At 29.3% G+C, this 12,738-nt stretch overlaps 2 protein-coding genes across 2 annotated transcripts; one reads left to right on the top strand and one right to left on the bottom strand.

The window, feature by feature from the left end:
* Positions 1–930: 930 nt before the first annotated feature.
* LOC8279150 (AAA-ATPase At3g50940) lies at positions 931–3,713 on the bottom strand. Its single transcript, XM_002521490.3, has 2 exons — positions 2,616–3,713; positions 931–1,641 (listed from the first exon to the last, which is right to left on the bottom strand). Exons 1-2 carry the CDS (start codon positions 3,636–3,638, stop codon positions 1,144–1,146), a joined length of 1,521 nt encoding a protein of 506 aa, XP_002521536.2. The 5' UTR covers positions 3,639–3,713; the 3' UTR covers positions 931–1,143.
* Positions 3,714–8,118: 4,405 nt separating this feature from the next.
* LOC8279151 (abscisic acid 8'-hydroxylase 2) lies at positions 8,119–12,335 on the top strand. The gene is given in 9 exon segments (XM_048374850.1): positions 8,119–8,379; positions 8,594–8,918; positions 9,583–9,732; positions 10,021–10,272; positions 10,364–10,450; positions 10,905–11,078; positions 11,080–11,199; positions 11,294–11,412; positions 12,127–12,335. Coding segments are annotated over 9 exon segments (1,587 nt in total). The 5' UTR covers position 8,119; the 3' UTR covers positions 12,227–12,335.
* Positions 12,336–12,738: the final 403 nt, after the last annotated feature.

The raw sequence follows: 12,738 nt of genomic DNA, 5'->3' as shown, positions 1-12,738 counted from the left end.
AGAAAGAGTAAAATTTCAAATTTCAAACTTTAAAGGATGTTTTAGAATTAAAGCATCTCAACTTTCATAAAATAAATATTAAAATGAAATTATATTATTAACCCATTTGATTTTAAACAATTTCAGCTGCTAAGTATTTTTTATATTTTAATTACTTGGCAATCACTCCAATAACAATGCTCAACAAATAAGAGCTTATTTGCCTCATTACTTTTGAATTATCCGCCCCAATATCCTCATTACATCTTTTGTCCCGGTGTTATAAAAAGAGTCAGAAACGTGTCACATAGTCATGGTCTTAATTAATACCATAACTATATTATTTGTCAATCTCAATTAATGGATTATTTGGTTTGCAAAAAAAAAAAAAAAAAAAAAAAGGGGGATGGAAATAAGCATAAGAATGGAACAAATGATTCTCATTATTATTGGTATTTGGTGCATTAAAAATTATTTCAAAATTGGAATATAATTATATCATCTATTTGAATCATTCCTTCCCCTCTTTTCTTTGAGGAATATAAAATTTATTCTTACAAAAATCAAGTTAAATCAATTATAAATAAATAAATAAAATTTATTATTTATTTAAATATTATTTTATATATTTACTGTATATAATAATTACAAATTAAATATTATTTTAGTGAAGTTAGAATTTCTGCAAAAGTTAGAATTTCTTTTTGACAATTAAAGATGATATGTTAGTACTGTAAGATACTCTAATATGGGCTGGACTCGGGCCCCCATGTTTTCTTCTTTGATGGCCCATCAAACCAAATCCCCTTATTTACCGAACTAGAAGTACCCTTGGGTACAATTAATTAATTTTTTATTATTAATTTAATAGCTAATTATTAAAATATCTCCCACTAATTCATATAAAATATTATCATAGAATATGGACTGCAACTCACCAAAAAAACAAAGTCAGAATTTAAAGGGTAATTACTATTTATCAACTCATTTTTGATATAACACATTAATTATCCCTGTAGAGTTTTTATTACATTTAAACCCCTTCATGTGTCTTCCATAAAACTAATTAACTATTCAAAGTCAATTCAATCAAAAGACTAAATTGATAAAAAGAAACAAGTAGTAGTCTTCAATTCTACTGTCTGATAAAACTGAAATTGAATATTACTTGGAACCCAGTAGACACTGAAGCCCTTTTTCATCATCATCATTAGCTTTCTTGTCTTCAACACAATCACCTTGATCTCTACTCTGGCCTTCTTTTTCATCAACCCTTAGTTCCTTCTGATCAGCCTTTTCTTGCTCAGTTATTTCTTTCTTTCGCACTTCAAGAAATTGAATCAGCTCACTGAGAACAGTCTCAAGTTCATCGCTCCTCAGTAACTGCTCTGCTACCTCGGCTGGTGTAACTTGTGCTGTCAGAATCAGGTCCTCTATTCTTCCGAACAGGTGATGGTCTTTAATCCCAAGGTAATTAGCAGCAAGAAGCCTAAACCCGCATGGGGTGCAGTAAGACATGTGAACATGAACATCCATGCGCCCTGGCCGGAGCAGGGCTGGGTCTAGCTTCTCTTTGTGATTTGTGGTGAAAATTATGATTCTTTCATCTCCACAACTAGACCATAAACCATCTATAAAGTTAAGCAATCCTGACAGTGTCACCTGTCAGAAAAGTTACCAAGAAACCAACAAAAAAACTATGAGCAAAACAAATCAAAATTATAAATACTACGACTTAGGATATTATTATATAATTCTTTGGTAGCTACTTGAATTTGGTTAATGACCCATTAATTGAACTGTTATCTTATATTGGAAGAGCTCAAGTTTAGATAATTGCTTCTTTTAGAAATACTTAGATAAAATGTATTTTTAAGCTCTTCAAATTTTCAATTTTATTATATTGTCTTTTAATTTTTTATTATATTGAGTTTTTGTAATTTATTTTTGGAGGTCCTAGTAGTCCTTAATCGAAAAAAAAATATAAAAGCTCAATAAATCAGACAAATTTTTTATAAAATATGTATAAAGAATTTCTAATAAAATAAAAATAAAAGTGTAACGATTTAATTAAATAAAATAAAAAGTTAAGCATTCAATGAAATAAAATAAAATAAAAACCCAAGAATTTAATAATGAATTTTATTAAATATTTAAAAGGTTTCTTTGTGCATAAGTACCTAAATGTATTTTCAAATGCAATTTTTTTAAAATAACCCAAATGCAATATTTAAAGAACCTCATGCTCTGTTAGAAACTAAGCAACAAATTATGTTAATTAATTAAACAAACCAGTTAATAAAACTAATAATAAAGATCTGAACATCCTTGGGTTGAATTGAGACGACACCACAAAGAAGTTATCCAGGGACAAGGTGGAATTTCTATTTGATTTGGAGATTATTTGCACATAAGATTTATAGTATATTAAATTGAAATTCATTAAAATATTTATTTTATTTACTAATAAATTTTATTTTTATATTTAATGTGTTTAGTGAACTAAACTATGAGAAGAAAATGAAAATTTTCAAACTCTAACACTTAAATTAAGAGGAAAATAGGAGGAAAAACCAAAAAAAAAAAAGAATTCGAGGTGATTTCTTAAGCAAAGTGGGAATTTAAACACTGCATACCTGTTTTTGTGGAGGATAATGAGCATGAAATTCTGCAGCATTTGCTTCAGCCAACCTATCCTGAAATTCAATGGTGCAATCTATATCCTCCACAACCAATATCGACCGATTTGCAGTGGCAATAAGCAATTTCCTGAGCTCAGAGTTGCACCTAAGTTCAGTCAACTCCAAGTCATAGATATCAAATTTCAGATAATTAGCCATTGCAGCAATCAAGCTTGATTTCCCTGTCCCTGGAGGACCATACAGCAAGTACCCTCTTTTCCATGCCTTTCCTACCTTCCTGTAATAATCTTTTCTCTTCACAAACCTTTCAAGATCTTCCAAGATTGTACCTTTGAGTTGTGCGTCTAAAGCAAGTGTTTGGAAAGTAGCTGGATGGTCAAGATTAACTGGTTTCCATGCATCTGCTAAATTTCCATAAATGTTGTCATAATCAACACTGAAAATCCTTAGTGTCTTCTTCTCTTGCACCATGGATTCTGCTTCTCTGACAATATGTGGCAAGTAAGATTCAAGAGCCATTTCTTTGTGTTTTTTGGGGAAGCTAACCTCAAAAGACCTCACTTCTGATCTTAAAGTAGCGTTATGATCAAAAGGGTGGTGGAGGTTTCTTGATTCTACTTGGCTGCAAACAAAGATCCACTTGAATTTTACACCTCTGTACACATCTATGATTTCTTCATTTCCTTCCATTTTGACTGTGAGATTCTTTTCTTTCTCTGGCTTGCTTACTTTGAATCTCTGTGTCGATGGAGAGATATTGCTGGCCAAATAAGTTTCTGCTGCTTCGTATATTTGGTTGTGTACGAAGCCATCAAATTCATCAACGACCATGGTGATTTGTGAGGAAAAACGACCAAGGATTTTGCGAATGTTGAAGAGAAAGTAATCATGGAATTCATAGGGTAAGATATCTTGAGCTACTGATCTAGCAAGCATTACTGTGGCGGCGACTGAGGCTGCCGTGGACAGTACTGTCTTTGCGGTGGCTAGATTGGTTTCGTTTGGAGGCGTAGCCATATCTATTATCAGAGTTGTTGGTTGCTTGAAAATGAGATGTCCCCTTTGCCTTCCTATTTATTTATGTAGTTTCTTGTGAAGGGGAAGTTGAAGGAAGATACAAGGAAACTATACTCACCCTTTCTTTGAAATAATGGAATGGCAATAAGGTAGCAATTGACCGTTACTCCAATGTATAATTAATTACTTAATCTATCTCACTTAAGTCCTAACTGTTTTTAAATGGTTCAATTAAATTTGAAATTCAGCTCGAACAATATTAAAAAAATGGAGCCTTGAAAGGAGATCTCAGGATCAAACTTGTATTTTTCTTTTTTTCGTGATAAAAGAAATATTAGTAATTTAGGCTAACTTAACATAAACAATAGAAGAAGATAATGTCTTTAATGTTTCAATCATATTGATTGAAGATGCATTTTAAGAAAGTGAAGTCATCATTTGACGACTTATAAAACCAATAATAAGATCAACTGCCAACTCTATCAAGAAGGTGGTGTTCGAACCCTATATACCACAAGCCAAGACTAAAGGAAGAATTTTAATATTAGATATTTTTTTGTCATATTTTAATTATAAATATTTCTTAAAAATATAACTTTCCTGTTCTATAAAATTTTTATTTTCAAAAAATAATTTTTTAGTGTATGTACACTCGAAAAAATTAATTAATAAAATTTATATAAACTTATGAATATAAAAGATATATACTCGTTAATATTTTAATTATCAATAACAAAGACATTTTGTCAAAATAAAATATATATTTTCTTAGAAACTAATTTTTTAATTTTTTCATCAAACTGACGGATCAGGATCACGTTCTAAAGGTTTTAGATTCGAGTCCCAAGAAACTATTTTTTGAGGCATTTATGTCTCTATAAAACTATCCAGGTCATGCATTGGTTAGCTCTTTTTTACTTGGCTCTGAGATTGGTGTTATGTTGATGAGCTTAAACTCAATCTCAAATTAGCAATGACTCTTCAAAAATTGTTATTATTAATCGTTGCTTCTCTCTTTTTTTAATTGTAAAAAAAAAAGACGGGTCCGATCCCGTCCTTGTACGCCTTGACCAAACAAAGTTAAATTTAAGAAACCGTCAAATGAAAGGGGACCGAAGACTCCTACCAATTTTTCCATTAGCGTATGCGTCAAATTTAAGGATTTGTTTCTTCTTTTTTTTTTTTTTCTTTCGTTTGGTCATAATTTTGACCGACTTTTCTAAAAAATTGGCCCATAGATCTTTGGATGTAATGGGCTGAAGTTTCCAAGATGACAACATTGACTTGGGTCTACTAGTCGCATATAATATAAAAATCTGAAAATATTTTAAAATTAAAAAAATTATTTTTATTAATATATATCTCTTTTGAAATATTATTTTTTTTTAATTTTTTAACAATATTGTATAAATTTTTTTTTGCTTTTTTAAAAAAAAATTATTTTTCGATTGTTTTATCAAAGAAAACCAAAGAAAAATAAAAAACCAAGCAAAATCATATTTTTTGAAAAAAAAACTAAAGAACTGTATTTTTTATATTTTCACACGGTAAATAAAAAATTTACATCATATTTTTAATAAAAATAAAAAATATGAATATTCTTATTATTTTCTCTAAAAATTATAATAAATGCACCATCAAAGTAAATTATTATTTTGTTTAGAATTAATCCATTATTAATGAGTTTCATTTCAATTCCACTTGAGTAATTTCTTAATCATAAGAGTGCGATTATATGACCAAATGTGTGAACTAAAATATATTATTGCTACAATTATATGGAGATTCTTAGTACCTATCTTATAATAAATTTTCAAATCTAGCATCTAGTTTTTAAATTTTCAATATCAACGTCATATACTTTAATATTGATTTCCATCTTAACATTTAATAAAATCATTTGTCAAATCTGTTAATCTTTTGACGTAAACTTCGACAAAAAAAAAAGAACCGAATTAATATTAGAGTTGTTTATTCATTTTATTATTAAAATATTATTATTTAAGTATATAAATTATTTTTTTCTTAATTTTAGAATTTCATTAATGTTATGTGATTAAATAATAATATCTTAATAGTGATGGTGCTCACTCAATTTCTCTGTTTTATTGTTGTTATCGGAGTCCATGCCACATCAATAAATTTTGTTGATAATTTCAACGGAGGTTAAAATCGAAAACAATATTAAAAGTTGATGTTAAAATTGAGAATTTAGACGATATAATACTAAATTTGATAATAAATGCAAAATATAGAATTTCTTTGGCAATTGATATTTTTGAAAATCTCTTTATCGAATATCATAATAAACAATTTATTCTGAAATAAATTTGAAAATTGGATACGAGTTAAAAAAGATGTTAGGCATCCAGACTTGCCCAGCAGAAACTAGCCTCTGCACAAAACGACCAAAATCATTCATACTTATTTAGTTAAATTAGTTTTACTACAATGGCAAAGATTCTTCTTAAATTATAATTATCACAAATAAGGGCAGCTGGTCCCTGCAGATGGGTGAGGTCATACAACTGTGATTTCAGACATTTGTGAATCTTGGCTATTGTTTGAAAACTCTGAACAGGAACACATGGTGCTACAAAATGGGCTCCTCCTTCACCACTTTAAATGGTAGTTTGTGCACTTCATTATCTGGCCATAATCATGACTGGCCACACCACTCCCATACAGTGTTTATCAACTTACATTTAGAGCTCACTCAACCTGGTGCCATTACAGATTATGTTTAGGTTTCTTTTGTGCTTTTTGTACAGGGTGACTTAATTTGTTTGTGTAACCGAGTCCACTGGAGGCGAATAAGGTTAGATTGATTACAAATGTAGAGGAGTTTGAATATCAAAACATATCCAATAAAACTCAATTAGAGTTGCAAAGTGAATGTTAATTGGTTCAATAAACGGAAACCCTTTTATGTATTACTTATATAAATATTGAGATTGTGATTTTATTTTTTCCTTCTTTATTTGTTAATATATTACGAAAAGAATTTTATGTCTTTTTAGTTATTTATGTTTATTTTAAAACTAGTCGTATATCCGTACGTTACACCATAGTTATTATATAATAAAAAATTAATTTATTATTGAATATAATATTAAAAATATCATTTTAAATATTATTTCTTTTAGAATTAGAATTATTATATAATTAGAAAACTAATTTATTAGTTAATATAATATTAAAATATAATTAATATGTTATTTTTTAGGATAGAATTAGTATTATTATCGGATTAGAAAATTATTTATTAGTTAATATAATATTAAAATATAATTAATATCATATTTTTTAAGATTAGAGTCAGTATTTAATTACGAATGTAACTTATTAATTAATAAATTAATAGAAAAAACTATAAAATCACGCTTTAACTTGAATCGCATGTGTCAAAAATAAATATACATATCAAAATAAAAATTCTATTTGTCAAAAATTAAACACACATGTCAAAAAGTTAATATATACATATATTCAGCAGTCTCAAATTTTAAAATTCTGAATTAATATAAGTAAATTTATACTAAAACTCAATAAGCCATAAACTATATAGCAGAAATAATTATTTTTTATAATTATTAAAAAAAAAATGATAAACTCTAACTAATATTATTAATAATACAACTCAAATTTAAGATTTACTCGTCTTTTACGAGTGCAAATACTGATTACACGGTTTTCTAAATCGGCAAAAAAGGCAAAATTCTCAAAAAGTAGTCTTTTATATAACACTTGGCTCAATATCCTGAGACCTTCTCGGGGGGGTCCTTCCATTTCCATAAGAAATTGAATGAAGACAACAATTCCACTAAAGACCTCTTTGTTGACTTCCACTATTCATCATTTTGTGTTGTCTTCCCCTTCTGGCATTTAGAAGATGTTCCCACATGAGAAAACTCAGACCCAAATTGTGGGTTGGGCTCACCATAATTATATAATGGCGCAACATTTTCAAAGTTTGTGTAGGGTTAGCCAATTAGATTAATTTTGTGTCTCAGATTTGTTTCCTGTTTGTTAGAGCTTTGACCTATCATATTGAATGGGTCTGAACCTTTTTAAACTCACGGTCTGCGCTCTAACTAAAAGTGTTTTGGTCTTAGAATGAAAGATTTTAGGTTTAATTTCTTTTTTATATATTACGTATATTATTTTATTTTTTTGAAAGAAGGTGTATTATTTTCCTTTTATAATGAGTATAAAATAAAAAAAATCAATTTATTTATTTATTCATTTCATTTATGATTTAAAACAGATTTAATATTTTCACATAGGGATTGTCTTTAAGACTATGCATGTTCCTAAGGATCCTCCCAAAGACACTATGCATTTAAGATAAAATAAGCGTATATATCTTAGGAATTTTGTCTCATTATTGAAATAGTAAATTTCTATACTCAGTATATAAAATGTTGCATCATTATATAGCTAGCCCACCATCCTTCGTTCTCAGGATAACCAGGTTAAAAATGGCCCTGTCAAACCTTTCCATGGAAGGGTTTCTACTGCTTGTACGGAAAAACTATGACACCATCCTTGTTGGCTTGTGCTTGTGGTTGTCAATGGCAATAGCATATGTTGTCTCAAAAGCTTGGAGAAGTGATGGAGACTCAGCAGGAAGTATCCCAGGCCGCCTCGGTCTCCCTTTTATAGGCGAGACTCTCTCTTTTCTTTCAGCAGCTAACAGTACAAAAGGTTGTTATGAGTTTGTAAGGCTCCGGCGACTCTGGTCAGTCTTCCTCTTCTAGCTATGTGTCTCTCTCATTATACATACATACATACATATAATTATATATTTTATACGTGTCACTCGTTCAACGACAGAGGAGAGTAATTAAGAAAATATATAGTATTAACAGTCTCTTATGTTATTATGTTTTCTGCCAACTTAATTCATACAAGTTGCCACATGGCATGATGATTACTTGGTGGTGAATTCGTAGGCATGGGAAGTGCTTCAAAACTAGGGTATTTGGCAAGGTTCATGTGTTTGTTCCAAGCCCAGAAGGGGCAAGAAAGATATTCGCCAATGATTTTGTTGATTTCAACAAGGGATATGTTAAATCCATGGCAGATGCTGTTGGAGAGAAGAGCTTGCTTTGTGTACCACATGATAGCCATAAAAGAATTAGGCATCTTCTTTCTGAACCTTTCTCAATGCCTTCACTGTCTAAGTTTGTTCAGAAATTTGATCAAATGCTTGCATGGGAGCTTAAGAAACTTGAAGAAAGTGGCAAATGCTTTACGGTGCTTGACTTCAGCATGAAGGTAACAAAGTCATGATTAAAATCTAAATCCAAATCCAAATGATAAGTAATTAAAAGCGTTTCGACAACCTCCTAAAATACGTTTTTTTTATTATTATAGAGAATATATTTAAAAATTTGAAGTTCAAGAGACTTTTAATTCATTTTCCATTTTCAAAAAATTTTAAAAGCAATATTCTCATTAAATTTAAGAGAAATAAATAACATTTAAAAATATTTTATTATTTTTTCTTTTTTCTAAAAAGAGACTCATTCTCCCTTTTCTCTATTTTTTTTTCTTATTAATAAAAACTTAAATACAAAATGAAATAAAAGATTACTATTAAGGCAATATTTTTATTTTTCAAAAATTAAAATACAAAATAATTTATTTATAATTTAATAGAAAATCATATAAAAGCGTCCGATAACTTGTTTCTATAATTTAAATATAAAAATTATAATACTTATAATTATTAAGGTTAATTATCCAAGTGGTTAATGAGAAAGCTAAAGGGGGCTGAGACATGTTACAGTTTTATGTATAATTAAAAAAAAGAAAAAACTCTAATCCTCTTATATTAAATTTCTAATTTCGTGATTATAAATGCACAATTACATTTTATCTATTTCATTTTCATCAACAAATTCCCGCTTCACTAAATCATAATTATAATTTTTTGTAGATGACATTTGATGCAATGTGTAATATGCTAATGAGCGTCACAGAGGATTCCTTACTGCGAGGTATAGAGAAAGATTGCACTGCTATTTCTGATTCCATGCTATCTATTCCTCTCATGATTCCTGGTACCAGATACTATCAAGGCATTAAGGTAATACCTGCCTGTCTATAGTTGCCAAACAAAGTAAATATGATTATTTTAAAGCCATATAATTAAAATAGGTTCCACAATCAGGGTGGATAAAAAATAAAATAAAATATATAAATATATCTGTCGGCAAAAACTCATCAATCATCAAAGGTATTCGTCTCGATCCAAATGTTTATAACAACTTGGTTATTGGTAAATTATGTTCAACATCAATGATAAATGGTGACCAATTTGATGAGATAAAAACTAGAATTAATTGCTTATACTAATAAGAAAAACTAAAAACAGGCACGTCAAAGGCTTATGGAAACATTAAAAGGGATAATTGATAAGAGAAGAAGTGAAATGGGGAGTGATGAAGATTTCCTGCAGTCCATGTTACAAAGAGATTCATACCCATCTGATGAAAAGCTTGATGACTCAGAGATCATGGATAACCTGTTAACATTGATAATCGCTGGCCAGACTACCACTGCAGCTGCTTTAATGTGGAGTGTCATGTTCTTGCATCAAAACCAAGAAGCCCAAACCAGGCTTCGAGTGAGATTTTCTTTTAGTTATTTTTTGCTTTGCTTTGTTATTTATTTCTTTATTTCTTTCTGTAAAAATTGTCACTGTGGTGAATTTGCAGGAAGAACAATTGTCTATTGCCAAACATAAGCAAGATGGAGCCTCTCTTAGCCTTGAAGATCTTAACAAAATGTCATATGGCTTAAAGGTTAGAGTACCAAATAAAACAAACTATTTTATAGGTGATATCACAAGTTTAGCTGTAGATTAATGGATTACTGTCAAGAATAGTTGGATAAATGACACTTACTATAATATAAAACTTAAAATGCATATTCGAATGTAGAACACTCAAAATACGTACCACTCATTCAGTAATTAGATATAATGCACTAAAAATAGTATAGTACTTAATTTAACTTATATCCATCTTCGTACAATTAATCATCTATGTCAGGATTATACTAATTTATATATCTAAGAATGATTCTATGATTAAAACAAAATCGAAAAGAATATTGGCAACAATTGTTCACCAATTATTATAATGAACATAGTGTTAATTATTAAACAACTGTTCTTAAGCAAGAGAAATGTATCCAAGTTGTCTCATTCTTTAGGCTGATAATATTGATACATTTCCTGTTTTGGCATTTCTCCAGGTTGTCAAGGAAACATTGAGAATGTCAAATGTCTTGTTATGGTTTCCTCGAGTTGCACTAAATGACTGCACAATTGACGGCAAGTTTGTTGTAGTTACTCGCATGATTTTTCAAAGAAAATAAAGTCTTTCAATTTCCTGGAAGATCCAAAACGAAATTATAATTGCAATTTTAAGTTCTCTTTTCAGGTTTTGAGATAAAGAAAGGATGGCATGTAAACATTGATGCAACATGTATACATTACGATCCTGCTTTCTACAAGGATCCTGAGCTATTCAATCCTTCAAGATTTGATGTAATCAATCAGCACTTAAATTCGAAATTTAATTTCTTCTCCATTTGATTGAAGATGATACATTGTCATTATATCTGTATTCTGATGTGTTCAGGAAATGCAAAAACCATACAGTTTTGTACCTTTCGGATCAGGACCTAGGACTTGCCTAGGAATGAATATGGCAAAAGTGACAATGTTGGTATTTCTACACCGGCTAACTAGTGGATACAAGTGAGTCACCAAATCTCATTCGTGTTCTTCTCTAATTTTCCAATTACTAGTGCAAATGTCACTATTACAATTGATCTAAAAATGGTTTAGCTATACCTGTAAAATCCGTATTAAATTTCGAATAAAATAGGACCTCGCCAAGTAAATGGTGCTATTACAATTGAACTGAAAAATACAGCTTCACTTAAAAGAAAGTCGTATTTATTACAATTTGGAAAGAAAAAAAAGAGGTGGATTTCAAATTCGAGACTCACTCTAGACATAAAGGCTTATGACCATCAGGCTACATGTTTGGTGGTTAATATCTGTATTAATTTTTTTTTATTATTCATGGGAGACCTAATAGGCTGTAGAATACGTAAAAGAGTAGTTATCTCTTTACACTCGTTATAAATGCGAAAATTCATTTAGTGCAGAAGTGAGAACTCGAACTCAAAATCTTCATCTCTTAAGAGTAAAAGTTCTTCCACTTGAGACATGACTCGAATGTGTCTGTATTAAATTTTTAATAAAATAACTAATTAAATCGATAAGACGTAAAAAGCATTAATAAAAATTTAGCCTTATTAACCATTATAAAAGATAAGTAGAATTTTAACTATTTAATTGATTTGTCCATACTACTTATAATAAGTGCCATCAATATTGATTTATTTTAGCAATGAGGCATCTCTAACTATCTTACTAATGTATTCAGCTTTTGTCCTTAATCAGGTGGAACATTCATGATTTAGATCCCAGTCTAGAAAAGAAGGCACATATTCCTCGTCTAAGGAGTGGCTGTCCCATAACCTTGGAGGCCTTAAATAAATAGTCAAAATGTGTATGTGTGTATTTCTATTTTTTTCATACAAACATTGCTCAAATTAATTGGGTATAACTCAATTGAAATTAGAATCATCTTTAGTATTATAAAATTTGAATTTCGAATGCAGTCCAAGCCAATTATTAAGAAAGAAAACAATAATAAGCCACAAGGGAAGAAAAGGAAAAAAATAAAATTGGCTGTTGTCAAAACATCTACAAGAAAATACTGAACCCTCATGAACTTGCATGAAAAAAGTTACTAAACCCTCATTAGGGATTGTGTTTAGTAAAAATTTCTTCTTCTTTTTTCAAAATCAGATTTTAACAAATTGAAAAAATAATAATTTATTAAATCAAAAAATTGAAAATATATTTAAAAAAAAAAGAAGAAATTCAAACATGTTCCAACAATTAAATCATATTAGTTATTGTATTTTTATTTTCTTAAGAAAAAATAAAAGAGCAAAGGAATGGTACCTGACAAGCATCAATTATCTATTTGTCAATGAGAGCAATAGT

The sequence above is a fragment of the Ricinus communis genome, chromosome 5 (assembly GCF_019578655.1).
Source record: "Ricinus communis isolate WT05 ecotype wild-type chromosome 5, ASM1957865v1, whole genome shotgun sequence".
NCBI lineage: Eukaryota > Viridiplantae > Streptophyta > Magnoliopsida > Malpighiales > Euphorbiaceae > Ricinus > Ricinus communis.
This window is presented reverse-complemented; position numbering and strand designations above follow the sequence as displayed.